The sequence below is a fragment of the Acomys russatus genome, chromosome 1, assembly GCF_903995435.1.
Source record: "Acomys russatus chromosome 1, mAcoRus1.1, whole genome shotgun sequence".
Lineage (NCBI taxonomy): Eukaryota > Metazoa > Chordata > Mammalia > Rodentia > Muridae > Acomys > Acomys russatus.
The window spans coordinates 22,526,422-22,549,067 of record NC_067137.1 but is presented as its reverse complement, the minus strand read 5'-3'; the positions used below and the strand labels follow the sequence as shown (position 1 = coordinate 22,549,067).

Genomic DNA, 22,646 nt, shown 5'->3' with positions numbered 1-22,646 from the left:
CTGAGTTTGCTTAAGAGGGCAGGCGAGAGGCCCGTGCTCTGCATGGCTAGCTACAGCAGTTGGGAAGCATACAGAGTTCTAGAACAGAAACTCTTCTTGACGCCTTGAGCCTTAGCGAGGGTGACGCTAGCTAGATTCAGAAGAGCAAGGAAGCTGTAAGGAAAGGGCAGCTTGGCCTGTGAGCTTCCTGGGGTCAGCATCTGCCTCCTTCAGCTTCACATCACCCTTTCCCATCTGTGTGCGTTAAGGACAGGGAGTGGTGAATAGAAATGAGACTGGGGAATAAAACAAGTCAGGGCCTCTCTGGCAAAAAAAGTAGAAGCTTGCTGTATCTCTGCAGCTATCTATGGGTGCCTTGTTGACTTCTCTTTCTAAAGACTATTCCCCAGACTCCAGTTCTGATTCATCTTTTAACCTTCTCGACCTACTCAAAGTCCATCTGCTCCATAGCACTCTAACCTCAGCTGGAGTTCCCCTCTCCCTCTGTGTGCCTCATGTGTGGATTCAGGAGGCCCTTCCCTTCCTCAGGCCTTCCTTGCCTTCCCTGGGCACGCTCTTGGGCACCCTCACTCTTCCCTGTAGTCTACAAACTTCAGGCTTATTTTATTTCCTGAAAACTGCCAAGCTTTCTTAACCCCTCAGTTTTATTTAAAACAAAAAACAAAAAAACCTACTTGCACACTTTAAAGAGTAGTAAAAACTGGCAGGAACAGTGCCAGCGTCTTTGAAGCCCTGTGCCACCTCTTCAGGGAAAACTGCTAACCTGAACTTTATGTTAACTGCTCCTGTAGTTACTGTATCAGCTTTGTATCCATAAATAGTAAAATACATAAACGCAATACACAATCTAGCGTCTTTGAACAGGTTGTGAAATTGATATAAATGGCGTTCTACTGATTGTTTCTGCTTCTTTGAATGTTCACATCCCAGCTCATAGTGCAAATTAGTAGCAGAGTACATGCTTCTCATGTGAAAGGCCCTGAGTACAATCCCTAGCACCAACGGGGGGGGGGGGGGGGGGGGGGGGGAAGGGTGAATTTCTTGCTCCTTACAGCTCTTAAAAATGATTATTTAAAGCTTGTACAAATATATTATATGAAGGGTATAGAAACCTAATACCATGTACCATCTTAGTTAAATCTTAATATATTGCTATAATTGCTTCTGGTTTTTAAAAGAAATAGCACAGTGAGTGCCCCTCAGCATCCCATTCCTCTCTTGTTCTCAAACTCCCCAAAGTACTCACTGCCCTTGGCTTTGTGCTGGCCTATTCTGTGCATGTTTGTGTGCTTTACTCCAAAGGCACTCGAGCAATGCACAGTCATATGTGCATGTTTTGGATTACATAAGAATGTATTAACATATTCATTTTTAGCTTGCTTTGTTTGGTGAATATTGTCTTTGAACTTTGTGCTCATTTGCCCATGATGCCCTAGCTCACCTGTTAAACTGCTGTGTGGCTCTCTACAGAAAGGTTAAACCACTGTATGTTTATCCAGTCTCCTGTTGCTCTATATTTAAGATGGTTCCATCATTGTCACCTCATCATCATCATCAACGATGCTACAACAAGCCCATACCTACCAGCGTCTAAGGCTTGTGTGGTAGTCTTTTAGGTGGCATTTGCTGAGTGGTAGAGTATATGCATCTTTACTTTCCTGATATCAGAGGCTGAGCCATTTATATTCTATTGTCAGTGAATGAGAACAGGCATTCTATGCCTTGGACAAGCCCTGGGCATTGTCTGATTCTAGGTGAGCCCAGTACTCCTTTCATTCAACAGCATATACTGAGTTATTTCCCATGTGCCACACACTGTGCTAAGTGCTAAGAACACGAAACAATGGAGCCTCAACCCCCTCCCTAACGGATCCTCTGGACATCTGTAGTAATTGCTGCCTGGGGAGGCAGAAGAAACTCCAGGACATCTACAGTGTCAAGTTCCATAGTGGTATCACTGTTGACTTATAGTTGGAAATTTCTGTTCTTACAGAAAGAAAAGTTCAGCCAGCTGGTGCATGCCTTTAATCCCAGCACTCGGGAGGCAGAGGCAGGCGGATCACTGTGAGTTCGAGGCCAGCCTGGTCTACAAAGCGAGTCCAGGACAGCCAAGGCTACACAGAGAAACCCTGTCTCAAAAAACCAAAACAAACAAACAAACAAAAAAAAAAAACCAGAAAGAAAAGTTCAGCATTAATATATACACTCTGAGTTTGCTTAAGAGGGCAGGCGAGAGGCATGGCTAGCTACAGCAGTAGAACCTCTGCCTCTTCCATGTGTGCCCAGTGGCAGGAGGTAAACCCCACCTTACTCTTCAAAACTCTGCATATATACAATGAAGAATTGATGCTGAGGTAGAGTTGGCTTTAGAAAAGGGGCTGGCTGGGAAATGGAGCCATAAAAGAGAATCTCTAGTGCATGGCGACTGTTGGGCCACAGCCAATGGCCCTGAGGACCTCAGCCTGCCACAGCAGTGTGGGGAGAAGGGGCCTCCAGGTAGTAGGCACTTGTGAAATAGCAGGCTAACCCTTCCTTAACCCTTGAGACACCCTGTATAATGTTCTTTAAGAGTGTTCCATGATATGAAGGCTGAGGTTTTTTGTTTTTTTTTTTTTTTTTTTTTAGTGTATTTATTGAAATGTGGAAATGTTTACAAGGTTGAGAAAGATTTCCATCAAGATAATTAAATGTAAGCACATGAAGGCTTGCACTATAATCATGAGAAATGTGCGTAGTATGGAACTCTATAAAACTAGACTTTAAAAAAATAGGAAAAGTGGAATAAAGGGAAAGAATAAATATTTATTTAGTACTTGCCTGATTTTTGTTTAACCCTGTCAACAAACACAATGAGGTATTAATTACTACTCTCATTTTTACCTGTAACATTACTAATAAATAGTGGGCCATTTTTATCTGATAGCAAGGGAGTATAATTCTGTATCCTTTCAAAATGGGATATGCAGCAAATTTCAGAAAGCTTCACACTTCAGTTTAGTAATATTTAAACTACAAAGATAACAATAATTACACCATCAAATCACCCACATACTCACACATGTGCTTACACACACACTCATACATATCAGCTTACACACACACACACATGCACAGGCACAGTGAACATTTAAAAATAGTAAAAAGACAACTGGTTTATCAAAATCTAGCTCTGCTTTTCCTTTTCCAATCAGAAGAGGCAGCTTAAAGAGAGATACTTCTGAATTGGAAAACTTTATTTGTATCTTTCAGAAAGGAGCAGTGTGGTTAGCTCCGGGTTAGCTTTCTAGTGGCTGGAGTCCATGTGTCTCAGAGGTCATAACTGTTAATAAAGTGGAGGTGGATGGTCACTACATGGCAGTCTTTCCACATGGGATGGAGCAGAGCTGAGAATGAGATGTGCACAGGCTGTTGTTAAGAATGAATTCCAGACACAGTGTGATAGCATATTTTTACATATCTAGCACTTAGGATCACGCTGCCATAAGTTCAAAGTCAGCTTGAGCTACATGGTCAGTTCTAGGCCAACCAGGACTGCACAGTGAGGCTCTGCCTCAAAAAGTTCAAACGTAGTCATCTTTGGGGGGCTAGCAAGGCGTTAAAACTATCTCATAATGCCACTTGAAGGAACCGAGAGGCCTGGCACTGGGAATGTAACTCTAACCACCAGTAAGTGGGTCTGTGAGAATCTTCCCTCCTAATCTGAGAACATGGGGGTGGGCAGAGGGGTATACAACTTGTAAGGTCTGAAGAAATGAAATAATGGCTTGTGAATAATGGTGAAAATATTTGATGATGTGACTCCCAGGGAAGCAATTATGGTTAACCCCTCATTTGTTTGGCATTTTCAGGGATTGAACTGTCCCACAAAACCAAATTTTCCAGACAGCTAAAACTTTCCTATTTATGTCTCTTGAATAGTTTTTAACCATGCTTGATGGAAATGTTTCTGAACTAGATTATTCCGTTTTCCTCCCTTCTTGAACAGAGAAGCTGTAAGAAATAATGTCTCCTTGGATACCTTTGACCCTAAATATAAGAAAACCTGATTGAGCGAGGTTAAAATAGTACAGACTTGTAATCACCTCAGAAGACACAAAACCCCAGAGATGATAAAGCCAGCAGCTCCGTGATACCATCCATCCTCCTCAGGGACACTAGCTGGGGGCCACAGCTCAGGACCTCACATGATAGGACCAAAGGCTAGAACGAAATGGGGGCTTCTGCCTCCACACATCTCTAAGCAGAGTGGAAAATATTTCTCAGAAAAGCCCTTCCTTACCAACTTCCCCTCAGATCCCACTAGCAACAGTGAGTCAGTTTCCATGCTTTGGGGGAATATAGCTCACTTGTAGAGTGCTTGTCTAACTTGTGTGAGGCCCAGGCTCAATCCTCAGCATTGCCAACAACAATCGCATGCCCTGGCTTCTCAGAGTCTAAGAGAATCAAGCACCTCCAAACTGGAGCCCAGAAGGGAGCTCTGCTCATGAGGAGATAGAGAAACGCTGTTAGCTTGGCTACCAAGGGCGGCTACCGTATTAATGGGGATTCAGGCTGAGGATGGCTTGGATGCATACACTAAGAAACCTCAGACTAGGATTCCCCCTACTAACGGCTTCACTGTTTCTTATATTCTCCTCTCCCCGAGCCAGACTGCCAGTTGTCAATACATGCTGCTCAATTGCTTGGTCTTTATCTCGCTGTGATTATGTCATGTTTTGTTTTGTTTCTGAGGATGAAAAATCCTATAACCATACTTGTTTGAACTGTGCCTAAAATGTTCTGAAAGTCAGTCACACTGCCCTCCCTGCATATCGGGTGCATGAGATGGAGCTCCCTTGCCTGTCCCAGGGCCATTTTTTGTTCCATGTTGACATAGCTGAAGACATGAGAGGAGGTTCCTGTGGAGCCTTGCATCTGAGCTGCCTCTGTCCTAGAGGCTTCCTATGGTGAAATGATGAGCATTTGGGGACAGGCAAACAAGGCTGCCGAGGAAAGCAAGCCGCGGCCACACACTGAAGCTTACCGTGCTGTGGACAGAGGCAGCATGCTTTGTCTGCCTTCAGATTCTCTCGTGCTGCCTCCTGCTTGTCACCTGGGAGCCACCATTACCAACATGGCAGTGCCCATCTAGAATGCAGCTTTATCATGCCTGTCTCCTCTGGTGGCCAAAGCCATGTGGCTAGACTCCAGAACGGCCCAGTTAATGTAGAAGAAAGTGTTTGCTGTGACTTATCTGGCTTATTTGGATTTTTTTTTTTTTTTTAAGATAGGTTTTTCTGTGTAGCCTTGGCTGTCCTGGAACTCACGCTGTAGACCAGGCTGGCCTCAAACTCAAAGATCCACCTGCCTCTACCTCCTAAGTGCTGGGGTCAAAGGCATGCACCACTACCTGGCTTTTTGGGGTTTGGGGGGGGGTTGTTTTGTTTTGTTTTGTTGTTTTATTTGTTTGTTTGCTTGTTTTTAGTTTGAGCAAGTTCTTAAAGAACCGTAAGACTGTTCAGATCTACTAAGCCAGCGAAGGCCATCCCTTCTGCCCATAGAAAACTGGCCAAAACTCACAGGAAAAGACAACAGGAAGCCATTGGTAAACTCACCCTGACAATAAGGAGTGGACCACAGGGAATAAACTCACCCTGCCAATAAGGAGTGGACCACAGGGAATGATCTCGCTCTAGGGGTCAACCCTGTGCCAGTCACTTGCAAGAAGGCAAGGGGTTAAAGTGCACCGTTTGCTACACTCAAACTATGAGACCAAATTGCTTCAGCTCTATAAAGTTCCTGCAGAACAAGCTAGCTGTTTGAAGGCCGAAAGTAATTATTTTTCATCAGGTAACCTTTAAGTAAAAGTTAAGTGACAGAAACATATGGAGATAAGGGAAAACAAGTTTTGGTTTTACTAACTTCTCATTAATTTGTACCACTCAGATCTTATAAGAAAAATGCAAAGTATTTTTGAGATATTTTAGTTATTACATCATTTTATGCATAGAGTAGTTTTGAAGAAGCTACTATTTTGTTAACTACTGACTATTTTAGATACAATATAATTTACCTGAGCAAGGATTCTATAGCTTTAAATGTTTATGTTCTCTACATGAATTATCATATAGACAAGTTTTATCTCTAAAATCCTTTGACAGTTCCTGTTCTTTGCTACACAGAGAGTTTTCACATTTGAGCACTGGCAAACAGTGACAGTGTTCAACACATCCCCATAGAGAAAGAATCATGTGATGGATGCTTTGGGGAATGGTGATGTACATCAGCTTAGGGCTTGCTGATATCTCAACAAAAACAAAAGCCAGATATCTTACTTGAGTGGGTAAATAGCTATTTATGGTTTTATTGTTTCTGATGCTAATTGGCATTTGAGTCAAAGAAGATAGTTGAAAACTAGGTGAAAAGTATTTCTCAACATATCAAATACCAATATCAGCAATTCACTTCTACAAAAAAAAAAAAAAAAAAAGGGAAAAGCCAGCAGGTACTCCAGCCAGATGTAGTGATGCGTGCCTGCAGTTCTAGATACTCTGGAGCCGGGACCAGAGGATCGCAGAAGCCCAGGAGTTTGGCCCGAGCCAGAGCGCCGTACCGAGACCCAGTCCTGTAAAGGTTCTCTTTTCAGAGACTGGGAGAATGGCTCCATCTGCAAAGCTCTTGCAAGAAGACCTGAGTGAGCCATACACACAGCTGGGTGTTGTGACATGTGCTTGTAATCACAGCTGAAGAGGCAGGTGCATGAGGACTCTAAGGGCTGCTGGCCAGCTCGTCTAGTCTAGATGGTGAGCCTCACACCACTTGGGAGACCCTTTCTCAAGTTAGGTGCGCACACGTGCGCGCGCACACACACACACACACACACACACACACACTTCTTTGTTTTTAGGAAAATGTATTTTAAAGCCCCCAAATGCCAGTAGTTTGAAAGTCACATAGCCTGTAATAGTGTCTGCATTGCTTTTGATAGTGAGTGATGGCTATTTATAAATTATTGCATTGAATTCTATTATGTGAAATTGTAGTTTTTATAGGTAAGCTAGCATATTAAATACTTTGCTATTATTAATGATTGCTTTGGAGTTTAATCTGAATGTTGTTTTTGTTTTTTTTTTTTGTTTTTTTTTTTTTTTTTTTGAAAACTGTAATGTAATATGGAGATTGCAGTTAAAGTCAAGGAAAAGTATATTTGAACAGGTATTTGTTTCTGAAAATTAATCAGAGGAAATTAAATGAGTATCAGAAAGGACATAAAAAAGTTAGAAAGCAGTATTTGTTCAGAGTAATTGGAGATGTTACAGACCGAGCCTTGTTCTATGAAAGAACCCAAAAGAATTTTCTGAATTGAGTTATTTGTCATTTAGACTGTTCTTCCATACTTTCATTGTTGTGTGTTATAAAAATCTCTGCTTTGGCAAAAATAGACATGTATGGAGACTTGTATTGTGACACTGAGAAATATGACTAAAAAGTGGCCATTCTTGGTCTTGCCCCTCTTCTTTGGTGGTGGTGTGAGTCAGCAGTAGAAAGCCCCTGTCGCTGAGTCAGTCATCGTCAGAGTGGAGTACACGCAGAAGTCGGAGAGGCCCTACAGTGGCACAAGTTTTTGTTTGAGGGAGTTTATTGGTGGTGGTGGTGGTGTGAGAAGTCACATATGGGGAAAGCACTAGCCCGGGATCAGCACTGCTCACCCCGAGGGAGGGATAAACCCCACCCCGTCAAGTACATGACCCTTTAATGCACCCTTGAGCAGCTAACATTCTCACCTGGTCCTTCTTTACAGCGGAGCTTCTGCCTTACTAACAGTTGTAATTGCAGCGCAGTTATAAGCAGGTTATGTGAGTATCTTTCAGGGCAGTGTCACACGGTCGGAGCCCGAGATTTGAATCATGGCTCTAGATTCTGCCTCCTGCTGCTGCTCATCTATGAGAAAGTTGGGAAATTCCTTGCAGTTTCTGGTCTACTCATCTGTTAAGTGCACATTTTCAAAATAATGTCCCCTTTGTGAAGTTTTAACAAAGCCAGAAAAGTCTATACCCATCGCTATTGTTCATGTGCCTGTCCTCTGTCCTAGAAACGGAGGAATTACACGAACAGCGTCTACCTCAAGGAACGGTGAAACAGTCTGTTTCTGGGGATGATTTGCCACCACTAAAACCAACATGTGATTTTATTTTTAAAAATTGATTTAACCCCAAAATGAAATGATAAAGTACATAATACACATTAGGGAGGCTTAGACTCAGCCTCGTGTACCAGGAGCACAGTCTGTGTTCAGATTTGTCCCTCTCACGGCCCATTAAGGAGCTCCCTCTGATTTAGGAGATATAAATATATGTGGGAACATATGTGGGAAAAATGGAAAGTGCTGAGTGTGGAGATTCACTGCTTGATTGGAAGCAGAATGATAATTTTATTTTTCTGGCAGTCTAGATGGCGAATCCTATAAAGTAGAGAAATTATCAAAGGCCCTCTTGGTCGCTTTTCCAAGACGGTCTTGAAAACCGCCTTCCATCCTGCCCTCCCCCAACAAATTACAGATGAGGAAGACACTGCTCCACCCTTGAAGAGCTTATGGCTTAATAAAAACTTAGGACAGTTACATGGCTAGCTCTGTAATGGCTGATGGGTAAGGCCAGGACCCAGGAAGTCAGACAGTATGGGATGCCGTCCTGGCTATGCCTAAGCTTCCACATGTGTCCTGGGTTCCTAGGTCCCTCACTCCACAGCTCTGATCTAAACCTCAAGCAGTATTTGTGGTTGCAACTCTCATGTACCCAACATTCTGATTTAGCAAAAATCTTGTCTTAAGATGTGTTTATTAACTCTAACTTTCTTTCCTTTTTTTTGTCTTTCCAGTTGACCTGCCCCTGTTTTTCCCTCGAGATCAGCCGACTCTCACATTTCAATCTGTCTATCACTTTACCAACAGTGGACAGCTTTACTCCCAAGCACAAAAAAATTACCCATACAGCCCCAGATGGGATGGAAATGAAATGGCCAAGAGAGCAAAGTAAGTGGATCCATTGTTATTTCTTCAGAGAAGAGCTATGTGTGTGTGTCTATTCCAGGGATTACCAAGCCACTGCTCACTAGGCTAAATCCTGTCCTGAGCTTGGTTGGTTGGTTGGTTGGTTGGTTGGTTGGTTGGTTGGTTTTGGTTTTGGTTTTTCCAGACATGGTTTCTCTATGTAGCCTTGGCTGGCTATCCTGAACTCTCTTTGTAGAACAGGCTGGCCTCGAACTCACAGAGATCCATCTGCCCCTGCTTCCCGAGTGCTCAGATTATGGATGTGCACCACTGCCACGGGCTACTGGGCTTACTTTTTAAGTGCTATTAAAACACAGCAAACCCTACTTCCTCACCAATTCATAGTTGACTGCATGCCGTAATGGCAGAGTTAGTAGGCACAACAGAACCCATTGGAAGTCAGAATTACCTCCAGCTCAGACTCAGCAGTCCCTTATCTCACCTCCTCACAGGGAAGCCAGCCTGGGTCTGGTGTCCCTTTGTCCTGTTTCTGTTGACTGGCTATGAGTGGATTGTAGGAGATGTGAGAACTCCACCTTTCTATTTAGACTAGAAAAATACTAAGTAGCAAGCTGAGCTGTAGATAAATAATGTCAATAATAAAAATGTTGGCAGCTACGTGTATATATTTAAAATGGTAAATTTCAAATATTGGCAAACAGAGTCCCTGGTGAGTAGTCAGTATATGGCTTCAGTAGCTACTTTTTCATGGGAGGCTGCGTCTCCTACATTATGTTGCATTTCTCCTGTGTGTTGCACACTCAGGTACACAGACCCCTTAGAACTGCATCACTGCTATGGAGTTGTACCTCTAAGGAGGCTGAAGTTAGCTGACCTTCTCAGTTGAGTGTAGAAAGGCTGTCACTTCAGACATGAGGATCAGGTTGATGCAGAGATGTACTGATCGGTTTTTGTAGGTAAAGACTTTAGTGTCTGGAACAGGAGTCTCTGGACCATTGCCTCCTAGACTGAAGCAGCAGTAGACTGAAATGGGAGTTTCAAAAATCAAATCTTAGTGTGCCGTGTGTTAGTGCGCCGTGTGGTATCCCTTTATCACTCTGACCAGCCACGTGCTCATTCCCGTGATCCAGCTGAGGGGTGGGGAAGCCAAAGAGGCGTCGGAAGGACAGCTGTCTAGGAAGCATCTCTTCATTGCTCATCATGCTTAACATGTGTTGAGCATCCACCATATTTCAGGCACTGTGGGCCATGCTGAGGATGCCATGATAAACAAACTGCAGACTCTCCGTGGTCTGGTGGAACCTATAGCCCAGCAAGGAGGTAAATCAGACCATATTCCTGACAGCTTTCAAGTACCTATTACAAAAGCTGGCCTTCCAGGCCAGAAACTTCTTGATTATTAAGACGTCTTGTTCTTGCCTCCCATTCCCTGATGCACATTTTTGTTCCCGGGGGGAGGGGTGCGGCGGACCTCCTGTCATCTCCCACCATTTTTATAGTATAAAACCCTCATGCATGGTTTGGTAGGGTTAGGGTGCTACAATTAGCGTGCCTTTCTCCAGCACTTCAACCATCCAAAATTCCTATGTGCAACGCAGAGTTGAAATCTGAAACTCCTGTGCCTTTCTCCCTATATTTTCCCCTTATATCTAGTATACTGAAGTCTGAAATTCTATTTCAGGAATAAACAAACATATGCAAATGTAGCTAGTAACAACTGTTAAGACCTATGTTGAAATGCAGTGGAACAAAGGGAATATAAAGCAAGTTTCTGTTTGAAGTCTTGCAGTTGTTTAACTTTCTGGGCTTTTCCTGTATATACATAGGATCTACTCTTAGAAGATGGGCCATTCATTATTTGTGGTATGTGCTCCAGCGTCAGAACCAGACGTGTCTTTGTGGTTTCCATGGCGAAGCTATCTTGGTGTGCGTGTGTGTACTTCTTAAGCAGGCATTTTAGCATGTATGAGCTGAGTCTTTACGGAGCTGTAGACCACAAGCCTGTGATTTCAGTATAGGAGTATCATAAGCGAAGCCTGTTTACCTTAACAGATTGGTTCAGACTTTCAAGAGACATTTGCTTTATGTTAACACCAGTCTAAAGAAAACATCTGAAGTCGTGTTAAGAAAATCTGCCTTCGAGTTTAGTGAGGATGAATCCATTTTAGATGTAATAAAAGAGAGAGCCAGCAGCTCGTGCTAGAAGAAATAGGTTAAAACTGTGTGATTGCATGAGGCTGTGTCAGAAGCCAGGTAGTGGGCAAACAGAAGCAAGACTTGTCCTGTGGTGCAGTCTGAAAACTGGCGGAAAGGCATGGAGGAAAACGTTGAACAAAAAGAAAGGTCAGCCGAAGCATTCCTTGCATGCCCCGTCTCTGTATCCTGTGAAAATACTGTACACAGTGCATAAAAGGCTATAATTCACTTGGGGAGCTCTGCCCAGCACATAAACACTCCCGTGGTTTAGAAGAGCCCCAGAGCCCTCTGAGTGAAGTCAGCTGTTTATCATGCTGGTTAAGAGCAGGGTTCTAAACATGTGTCTAAAGGGACGCTCTCTGGCATGAACAGCCAGGGCTTTTCCTACCACAGTGCTTCTTGCTCATGTCAGCGCAGCCAGTTCTGCCCTTAACAAATACAACACCCTAAAGTGAATAGGCACAAGCTCTGGGGTCATGCGTGCCCCAGTTCCGACCACAGAGTTTAATCCTATAAGCTCTGTAGCCTTGGGCAGAGTGCATAATCTCTCTGAATTTCGTCTTTTAAGACAGGGCTGTACTCCCTGCTGTCAAATGGACTTGCTAGGAAGGGGCAATCGGTGAGGTAACATTGAAGAGTGGGAGTTTTTCCTCTGCACCCTCCTTCAGTGCTTGTACTCAGGGCTCTGACCCCTCACCCGCAGCCTGCTTGCATGCTTGCATTCTGGTTTCCTCATATGCTCTCAATTCCCAGGGAGCCTTTCCCCACCGTCTTCCCAGCCCTGTACTCTGCTCACATGTTCTTCTAGAATCTCTTTTATGTTATTTTTACTTTGTTTTCACATCTTTATATATGTCTGTTTTCTTAACCAAATGGCAAGATCTTTAAAGGCAAAAGCTTGCTGTAATTATCTTTTTATTGTAGTATAATTTGTGTATCATTTACAATGTTGTGGACAGATTTTTTTTTTTTTATGTAAAGACTGTCTCTGCCTTACAATGGCTCAGTTTACAATTTTTGAGCTGTGTAGCGGTCTGAAAGCCATATATATTTGGTAGAACCCATACTTTGATTTGAATTGTGATGTTCTTGTGGGCCACTGTTATTTAATCCAGTGCCATATGCTGTTCTAGAAAGCAATGGCAAGCCACAGGTCCCAAGGAGGGAAAAGCAATAGTCTGAGATATGCTATTTTATTAAACTCTGCTGCCTGATAGCTAGATATATCAGTGGAGGTTTTACTAAGAATATCTCATTCTTTTTACCTCCATTATTTATTGTTTGGGGGAATTGGTTCTCTCCTTTTACCATGTCATTTCTAGGGATTGAAGTCAGGTTGTCATGTCTGACAGCAATTAACTGTGCCTGCTAAGCCATTCACTGGCCCACAGAATATTTTCAGCTTATAGTGGGTTTATTGGGCTATAACCCCTTCAAAAATTGAAGAACATCTGTTGCTTAAGTTGATAAAGTGCATACATACTTAGAATTCTTATGTCCTTTTAATATATTGGTCCTTCTGCCATTATGGAATGTCTATATCTGGTAAGGCTTTTTGACCTGAAGTCTTCTTTAATATTAAAATAGTTATACCAGCTTTTTTCTACATATTTTGTATGCTGTCTTTCTTCATCCATTTTGTTTTATTTAGTCACTATCTGTATGTCCTGAAACCTTTTATAGATTTTGATTTTTTTAAAAAACTAGTATGGTGGTCTGTGTCCTTTAATAGAATTGTTTAGTTTGTTTCTTGCTTTTTAATTTTTTAATTTATTTTGGTTTTAGTTCCTTTGTTTTCTCTTCCTGTGTCCTTTTGGTTTATCGACATATTTTTTTCCTATATCTTTCTGTCCCTTTTGACTCTTACTAGCTTCTTAACCCTATCTCTTCATATATTTTAGTTAAAGTAAATATAACCTTTACCTTGGCACATGAATTTATATTAATAATGTCTATTATTAATTAATATTTCAATGTTTCATACCTAATTTAAAAGCCTAAATCTAAAACAAGACAAATCTCTTTAGGACTTCAGTTAGCCTTTGTGCTACAATATCTGTAAGTTTTGAGTTTGCATTGAATTCCACAAAAAATAGACTTTTAACAGTTAATAGCTTTGATTTTTTTTTTTTTTTTCCTAAACAAAGGAAAACTACAATCCAGTTCATTCTGGAGTTTTTAGATAAAGGTAGTAAGGAGTCATTTCCTCCCCAAAGAGGGAAAAAATGTATAGGATCTCACTATGAAGCCTTAGCTGTCCTGGAACTCCCTATAAAGACCAGAGAGCCACCTGCCTCTGCCTCCCTACTGCTGGGATTAAAGGGTGACTCTCCACACCCAACAGAAACTTATTTTTTAAATCTTTTCAGAACAAACCATCAGAGATAGCATAGCCAATGTATAGGCCAAGAACTCAGAGACTTACAGTCATTAACAAAAGAAAATCTCTCCTGCATGTCATTCAGGTGCCCCTGCCTTCTCTGTAGGCTTCCCCAGTGCAGTACATCCCCACTGTCACAGGGTGACTGCAGCAGCCCTACAGAATTTCTTATTCTCCTTCATGTAGATAAAGAATTCCCAAGGCTACATAGCTAGCTTCTTGTAGAGCAAGAACTCAGCCACTCACTGTACATTCACAGACAGACAGACACAGTCCCCACCCTTTTTACCATTTGCCTGAGGCCCCTGCTGTGGGGACCTGGCATCCAAATAACATTCTATAGAGAGGAAATGTGTGTGGCAGTTTAAGGGCACCGGCCTTGAAGTCCTGGCAGCTGGCTTAAACCTGTCTCTGTCACTCACTGGCAGTACAACTTTGGGGATATGTGTAATCCTCCTGAGTCTTTGTCTCTTTGTCTGTAAACTGGTAAAGACTTGCTTAGAAGGCCACTGGGTGTCACATAGGGTTTATGGTTCTCTCTGTTGCCCTCTAACAAATCACCACCAACTTACCATCGTAAAGCACCACAGGCTATCACTCCAGAGTTGTGGTGGGTTAGGAGGCCCACATGCCATGCATGGGTCTAGATGGCTGCAGTTAAGATTTAGGCTAAGACTTTTCTAAGTTGATTCAGGATGTTGGCAGAGTTCTGTTCGTTGTGGTAGTTGGATACATGTCCCTCTGTCCTTATGCGATCTCACCTGGAGATGACTCTCAGTAAGTAGAGTCCCTGCTTTGTGGCCCCTCCGTTTTTAAGCCAGCAACAGGACATTAAATCCTCTCATATTTCCAGTCTTTGATTTGTGTCTCTGGCCTACACACCCAGATTTAAAGGGTCCATTCCTCAGAGTCAATTAATCTCCCTTTCTTAAACTCATCTGTACCAGATAAGAAAACCTAATCGCCTGAATGGAATCCACTGGTTTCAATATCTCAGTTGTTACAGAGAACGTAGAATTTTAGAATTCTGCCTACTGTGTAAGGTGATGAAGATGGATGTCTGATGGGGTCTGGCATGTCGTGAGCATGCAATAAATAATAACTGTCATTGTGCTTCCTTATAGAGCAAAGATTGTAATTTTAAAAGGTATAGCATCAACACTAAGGCACACCCCAATAACAAGCTCCAAACCCCAGTGACCTGACCAGGGACTCTAAGACCTTAGGCTACTTGCTCCTAAGGTTTTCTGATCTTGATGCCAAGCCAGCTAGTGAAAAAATGGGGGGGGGGGGGTAATCTCATTCTTTAATTGCTTAATTTGTATAAAACTAACCACTCTAAAAGACAAAACAAAAAGCAAACTAAGATGCCTGGTATTGTGTAGGTAACTTACAGCTATCTAAATTAGAGTGGACTGGTCAGTGAGACGGTGGTAGACAGCATGATTGTTGGGGGGTCGATTGTGTACAGCATCAGGTTGGTCCCAGCAGAGGGCTAAGTGAGATCTTAGAATAGAGCCGAACCCCCAAGCACCTACCTCAATGGTTTGTCACACATAAAGTCTGTAATATAAAAGGAATCACTGAGGTAGTTCAAAAATAGCTCCTTAGACAGCACATGGGAGTAGTTCATCAGGAGCCTTCCCAAACCATTTTCCATTGCCCTCCTTGCCTCACGGTCAGACAGAGATGTTTTCTTACTCTCCTAAAGCAGTCCATGGCTTCCCATATGTTGTTTTTCACTGTACACTCTTTCATCATTTGACTTCCGGTTGTGCAGAATAATTTTCTTTTAGCAAATCTTCTTTTTTAATTGTATATTATGGATTATTTCAGTGACTTTTCATTGTTGCTATTTTAATAGTCTCAAATGTGCTATGGGTTGTTTGGGTTTTTTTTTTTTTTTTTCCTTCTAAGTTCTTATTACCAAATGTTCTAATCCAGTCTCATTCATTAGTCCTTTAAATAAAACAGCTAAATATAGATCGCCTCCTCTTGAATCAAGAGTTGGAGATAGATGTGATATCAAATTGTGCAGCCGCAGCCCCAGCCCCAGCGCCAGCCCTCTCCATGTCCCCTGAGGTCCCTGGAGGCCCCAGGACCCTTTGCTACAACATAGAAATCCTAGTTCCAGTTTGGCCCTCACAGCAGGAGGGGTGGGCTGTAGCCTGGGACCTCCCCAAGGCCAGGACGTGCCACCAAGTGGTTCCAGTCTGAGCTCCTCTGTGTGTTTACTTCCCTAGGGGTTGGCACTCCTCTTGGCTGTGGTTAGCTCCCAGGCGCCTGCTGATGCCTTTGTTGAGCTTGAGCCCTGCCAGTCCCCGTGCCCAGTGAGCTGGCAGCTTGGGAACCCACTAGCTCCATGCTGCTCACCCTCCTCACACACTCTCAGTTCTAGGAAATCCCTGGTGGGGATATGATAGCTCTCTCCAGGCCTTGGCTTTCTTTGGCCTATCCCTTCCCTTCATGTCTGTGTTCCTGGAATGCCAGCCTGACATCTAAGGATGTGAAGTCTATCAGGAATGCAGAAGTTATGGTAAGCTGTGCTCAGTCGCACCCACAGTCCCCTGGACAAAGGGCCAAGGCAGGCAGGAGGAGCCATTGGCTGAAGGCAAGCAGCCCATGCTAAACTCCAAGGAAGCCCATGGAGTCAGACCTTGGGACAAACATACAGCCCAGCCCCTTCTGTGACTCATGGTCTTTCTTTGTCTCTTGCTTTGGCCCCTTTCCTAGGACCAGTTCCCTTTTAAAAAACTCCCAACCTCATCTCAACTGAACTCCCCTTGGGAGAGCAAAGGGAAATTTTCAGGCCTTGGGTGCCTGAGCACCCTGATGACAGTCTAGGACCCAGCACTACTAAACTGACAGGACTTCAGAGGGCTGTAGTCACCAAGGCCCAACGCCCCTGCCTGCTTGGGTTTCTCTGTGAACAAGTTCCTGCATCCCTCGGAGCTTTCCTTCACGGGGTTTAGAAATATAGAAGCTGTGGAAAGAAAAGTGAAGGAAACAGCATGGAGCGATTGGCTCCTCAGAAGTAAACAGCATGGAGCTATTGGCTCCTCACAGAGAATCGGTTTGAAGAGTATCTTCAAGGGATGTGGTTTGTTTTCACTGACAGAAGAGGGTGCACCAGGCATGGGAGGAATCCAGTTCCGCCTGACAACAGGCATCCTCTCCAAATTGCGTAGGTCAGAGAGAGTGTGTTATTTATTGGAGCCTGACATCTGGTGCTGGGATATGATAAGCTCCACTAAAAAGCCTGCCCATCAGTCACACAGCTTCATCCACCGTCCTGGGAGCCTGCACAGCCCTGCCTGTACCAGGCACCAGCATTTGCAGCCCTGGCCTGCCTCCCCTCTCTCTGGGAAAGCCAAGCAAATCCCCTCACAGGACCCTTGGTCCATCTTTTCTCAGGCCTTCCTTCTGATCCTCGGAGGGCTGGTTTTGAGCTCTCTGTCCAACCTGTTTCCTCCGTGGAAAACAGGGTTGGGGCTTCAGTTTTCATTTCAGTCGTACAAGGCAGAAGAAGCTGGCCTATGCTAGGTTTATCAGGGGAAAGCTAGAGTGTGTGTGTGTGTTTGTGTGTGTGTGTGTGTGTGTGTGCGCGCGTGCGCACGTGCTTGTGTGTACATATGTATGAGTGTGCACCCATGTGTGTGCGTGTGTGCATGTGCGCATGTGGTGTAGGTGTCTTTGCTGGGGAAAGTTGTTGTGAGGACTACTGAGTACTGAGGCTTGTGCTCTGCCATGGGGAAAGTGTTCTCCACCACTAGGTACAGTTGTCTGATTATTTACAAGTTAGAGTCAAATAAAAAGAAAGAGTAGAGATGTTCTGGTTTGGGATTTTTAATAACACACCAAAGAAGAATGTATTAATAAGATCAGAGTTCTCTTTGAACCTATTGGAAGGAGACGTGTATAGGAAAACAGAGGAAATGCAAAGAATAATGGTTATGAGCTAGGAGGCCTGGATCTCATCCAGGCACTACTCTTAATTTCCTGTGTGATCTTGGGAAGGGCATGTCATTGGGACCCTCATCTAAAAGCAGCATGCAAGTAAGTACCTACCTGTCACCACAAAACTCCCATAGATTTGTGGAAAATTTAAGTGAAAAGTGTGTTTAAGGTAGCTTGGCATAGTTTTTCATCCATATTGAAAAACACCCATCCCTGTTACAGAGGTCAGATACAAATTGAAACCTTACTAAATAGAATTAAGGACACTGTGTACGTGATGCTGTTTGTACAGCCTGCATCTGATATTTATAGAACACTTCAGCTGTGGAATGTGCACACATATGCCCCGAACACAACGCCCTGTAAAATCATTCTAGATGCAGTGCATTTTCAGATATCAAGTTAAAACAGCTTCCTGGGAATTAGACGTGACTGTTCAGATGTGTGTGCTGGCTTCTGACACATGCCACCAGGGCTGATCAGAGCTGTGGTGTGTGATGTGGGGTCTCGCCAAGGCTAGAGGTCCCAGGCTCTATCACTTCTCATTAAGGCAGGGATTCTAGAAAGGAGGAGGAAGAGGAGGAAGAGGAGGAGGTCGTCTCATCAAAGGATGGCCAGAGAATGTTGAGGACCGTTCACACCGTGCAGATCATAGTGATAAGCACAGGCCCTGCTTCTGCGGGTGCAAGATTCTCTCTTGTCTGTGATCAGATTATTCAGCACAAGGCCCACTGATGGTGAGAACTAGATTCGTGCCTGCTGAAATAGGGTTGATAGAAATAAATAGTGACAAGGCAAATAGGTCTCTTGTCTCTCCTCAGTGGTCTACAAAATCCATAGTCAACAGCAGAGCTTGGTTGGGAGGTCAAGCAAGAAAGTAAGCTTGTCAGTGGGGACAGCTTTAGGGCATGGGACACAGAAAGAAAGAAAAAAAAAAAGTTAAAAATCAGCTAGTACAGCCAGCTAGAAATTTGATAAACTGTAGCTATTGTGATGACAGTGAAATTACTGGCTTAGGGTTGACATCCTCAGTGCATCAGTTTTGTTTCTTGGAAGAATCTGGCTAAGACACACAGTACAAAGATTAGAACCCTGTGTCCCTGAACACTGGTCCAAGATGATGCCTAAGCTCTGTCTGCCCTCCCACCTTTCCCCTGCCTCCTGTGGCCCCTTGAGGATGGGAGCAGCACAGTGGAGTCGGCCTGGGGTAAGGAAGTGTGCATGTATCCCCACTACCCACCTGTGAAGTGGCTTGAGATGACCTTTTTCTTCACGACTCACCAGGAGGCTGAAGACCTTAATGTCCACAGAGTGAGACCGGGGTATTCATGAGCAGAAATAACTCTCTGAGAGTCTAAAGACCCAGTCGCAAGGACTTGTAAGAGGAGGTAAAATACCCACATAGCTAAACTAGTTATTGGGGTTTGTAGATTAGAGAAAAGAGTAAGGGGTATTACAGTGCAACAGGCCAAAAGTATGGCCCTTCACAGTAACTTCCAAACCAGCAGGGGAGGGAATGCATGATGAGAAGTGGGCAGAACATTCCAGTGACTCCTATCTTCCAGACAGACACTTAGTCATGCCCACTGGAAAATGGAAGCCAAGAAAGCAGAAGTTGGTCAAGAGATGCCTAGGTAAATTTTATCCAAAGTCAGTTCTGAGGGGAAAAGACTAACTCATTTCTTTGTGTCCCATGGAAAGTCAGTGCTGACTGCCCAGCAGAGAGAAGCAGTTATGTTATGAGTTGCCAAATTTATTCAGCAAATATATAGGAAGTCAAACATGTGCAGAGCCTTAGGGACCCCAGCATGTGTACACACACACACACACACACACACACACACACACACACACACACACACAGTTACCAGATACAGCAGTTCAAAATGCAAAGTGCCCAGTTAAGTAGTGATAAGTAACAAATACATAAAGTATCTCCCCTGCAGGACACATTGGACTAGAAAGTCCAATGCTGTTTGTCTACAGTTTGGATGTAGTGGAGGCTCCTGTGTTGAAGGGCAGTCGCGACAGTCTAGTCAGCCAAAGCGAATGCAGGAGTTACTCTTCTTGTCTCTCAGGTAATAAAAGCTCCCCCTAGAGGACCTGGGAAGATGGGGCAGTGCTGCTGGTCCCCACCATGGGGGGGTGGGAGTGGGTGTGAAGCAGGAGGAATGTCCTGTGCTGGTCTGCACATCCCTCCCAGCTCGCCGTGTACCTAAACACAGACACACACAGCTCAGCCCTTCCTGCCTCTAGCTTGACCGTCCCATGGAGGACTTTCGTCCAGAGAACATTCTTGCAGACAGTTGTTAGAACAAACCCAGCTTCCGTGGACCAGCAACTTATCTCCCAGAGTCAGAGCCAGCCTCCGAGTAGATTGAGTGTCCTCTTCTACAGTGTTCTTCCTAGACTGGACCCAGCCCCCACTCCCCAAGTGGGGTGCTAATGGACTCGCTGATCACTGCTGGGGCAATCGAGAGGACAGTTCAGAAACGAGGTGTTTTGCCCCAGTCCCCACAGTTGGTCTGTCTTCTGCTTTGGGCTGTTGGTGGTTATTAGGGGATCTGAGGGTTCCCAGCACCCTTGTTTCTGAATGGTTTCTATGCATTGCATGATAAGCTGTCTCCAGGCTCCGTCTGGTGCCCTCCCCTTTGACACGCCATGCTCTGCCCTTTGTTTGGATCCTGCTCCAACAGAGCATGCTGGTGGGAACCGGTGGCATTTCCTAAGACCTGGCCGATCCTGGCCTGCCCTGTTCATGCTTCCTTCTGCATTCTCTGCCCCACCCTGACCAAGTGTTCTGTGGTTAAGATGGAAAATCTACCTTAGGGAAGATAGGCTTTTAACCTCAGTTGCAGGGGAGGATTCTGCCCTTTAACCCGAGGTGAAAATTAAAATAACGCGGGGCGTAGGTTTGAGCAGAGTTGCACCCATGGGTTTAAGAGTGACTTTGACCTCTTATTCCTCCCAGACTAGAATGATTATCCAGCTGCCAGGGAGTTCTTAGAGGAATCACTTCATTAAATGGTGTCACTGGCAAGGTGGTATTAACCCTAAGACCAGTTTTATCTGAATGTTCTGAAAGCAAACTTGACCGTGCAGGCAGAGCCAGCCCACGTGGAAGCCCAGAGCGCGGTCATGGGATCTTCCACTCTTTTCATTTTCTTGTTCTTGCCTCAGCCTGTCATGAGACCAAGAAAACTTGTTTTGAAAATGCTTGACAGCCAAAACAACCTGTTCTCAGCCTGGACAAGAGGGCCTGTCCTCCCTGGCCATTTCTGTGCCGTCGGATGTTGGACCAACTGCTGACTGGAAAAAACGAATCCGCTGCTTTTTCTTCTCCTATTGTTCACAAACAAGTGCCAGCAGCTTTCCAGTTCCTCTTGGCCTCTTTTCCTAGCCCCTCTCCTGAGACACTTTAACACTGTGTCTGGGTCTCACTGATTAACAGCCACGGGCAGCATACACTAGGAAAGCCATAGCCCTGCTGAACTGGATAGCCCAGCTTAGACAGACCATGGCCATCCACAAACGCATAACCTGTGCTTTTCCACTTGATTGTTGGTAGAATGAAAGTGTCATGTAAGATCTCCAGTTATCCAAGTGGCCATGTTTCCTTCAACTTTGGCTCTTGAGCCTGCTTTGTTTTCCATGCGAAGCTTTGGACAGCCACATGATTCCCTGTGTGATTCAGTCCACCTCCCCTCTACACAGAAATGGTACAAGCTAGATAAAGGTTCAGTGGACAGTCCGAGGCCCACGCTCCCAGCACCTGTTTTTATGAATAAAGTTTTATCAGAACACAGCCCCTCCGCCCCCGCCATCCATTTGCATCTTATCTACAGCCGTGATCGGTACATAGAAGATTTGAATTATTGTGACAGAGATATGACCTACAGGCTGAAAATAATTAGTGCCTGGCTCTTTACAGAATATGTGCTGACCTTTAAACTGGAGGTGCTAACCGAATTCTAACAAAGACTTTGGCCCCTGAAGTGACCAATAAGGAGCTGAGTAGAAAAAGGGTCTCCTTCCTTCTCCCTGTAGCTGGCAGTACAGAGCATGCTCTGGCACTGTTGAGGTGCACAGGGGGTGGGGAGTTCATTCTGCTGTTTCTACGGGGTTTATTTTGCTGTGTGTCTGTATCTGCTCATTGGTCTGGTGGCTCTGACAGCCATGTCCTACCAGTTTTAGTAAAAGGGGGTGGGAGGAGGTGGACGGACACTTCCTTGACTTTGTGAAACTGACTGTATTCAGTGGCTTGGTTCAAGGTGGGACACCCATCTGTACCCACATGGAAGGGAATGCTGATTTGAACACTGACTCATCTGCTTGGTAAACATGGTGGGTAAGGGAACCACATGCTGTCTTCAAGAACCTAGATGCCTGCCCAACCCTCTCCCACCCCTGTTCTGTCTGGCTCTGCCTTGTCTCCCAGTCTGAGCAGTGGAGTGGGGAGGATGGCCAAAGGCGGTGAGGTGGTTGGTAAGCTTTGGTAAGAAAGCCAGCACAGAGTCCTAAGAGGGCCTCTAAAATGTGAGCTGGAAAGCCCAGAATCCTTTTCACCTTTTCCACTCAAAGCCAATGCAAACAAGGTCGTCATCACTTCTCGTGCCGCCCCTGTTCTGTACCAGTTCTCTAGTGACCAAAACTGCAAAGTTGGCCTGCAAGCACACTTCATGCAGGCTGCCAAAGTCTGCCTCTGCCCCCTTTAGGTTGGTAGTTTCACTAAAAGCTTGGAATGAAGCTGTCTCTTTTCTCGGGTCCTATGACTCTGAATAACACACAGCCTAGCAAACTGAGCACAGGCTGGCTGTTATCCCCCACTTGCTGCCACTGCATCACCAGCTGCTGCATTCCCAGATGCAGTAACAGCTCCTGACACTCACTCAGTGTGTCTACAGAGTCCTGTAATATGATCCTTGCCAGCCAGTAGTGGCCTTGCCTTTGAGATCCCAGCAAGCAGGGCTAGTCTCTGGTAACATCCTTTCGCACCCGTCCCTCCTCCCCAAGCAAGCCTGCAGTAAGAACATGGCTCCCAGGCCAGAGATGGACGTTGGGTGCTCTGTGGCTGGGAGCAAAGTCATGGTCCTCTTGTTCAGTCTCATTGGTTCCGGCCCAGAT

General features: G+C 44.6%; 1 protein-coding gene across 1 annotated transcript in view; it reads left to right on the top strand.

Moving 5' to 3' along the window:
- Babam2 (BRISC and BRCA1 A complex member 2) overlaps positions 1-22,646 on the top strand; it is a 391,205-nt gene that overhangs the window by 354,997 nt on the left and 13,562 nt on the right. Inside the window, exon 11 of the mRNA XM_051170891.1 lies at positions 8,857-9,010. Within this exon, the coding sequence (XP_051026848.1) occupies positions 8,857-9,010 (154 nt within the window). The remainder of the gene's footprint in view (positions 1-8,856; positions 9,011-22,646) is intronic.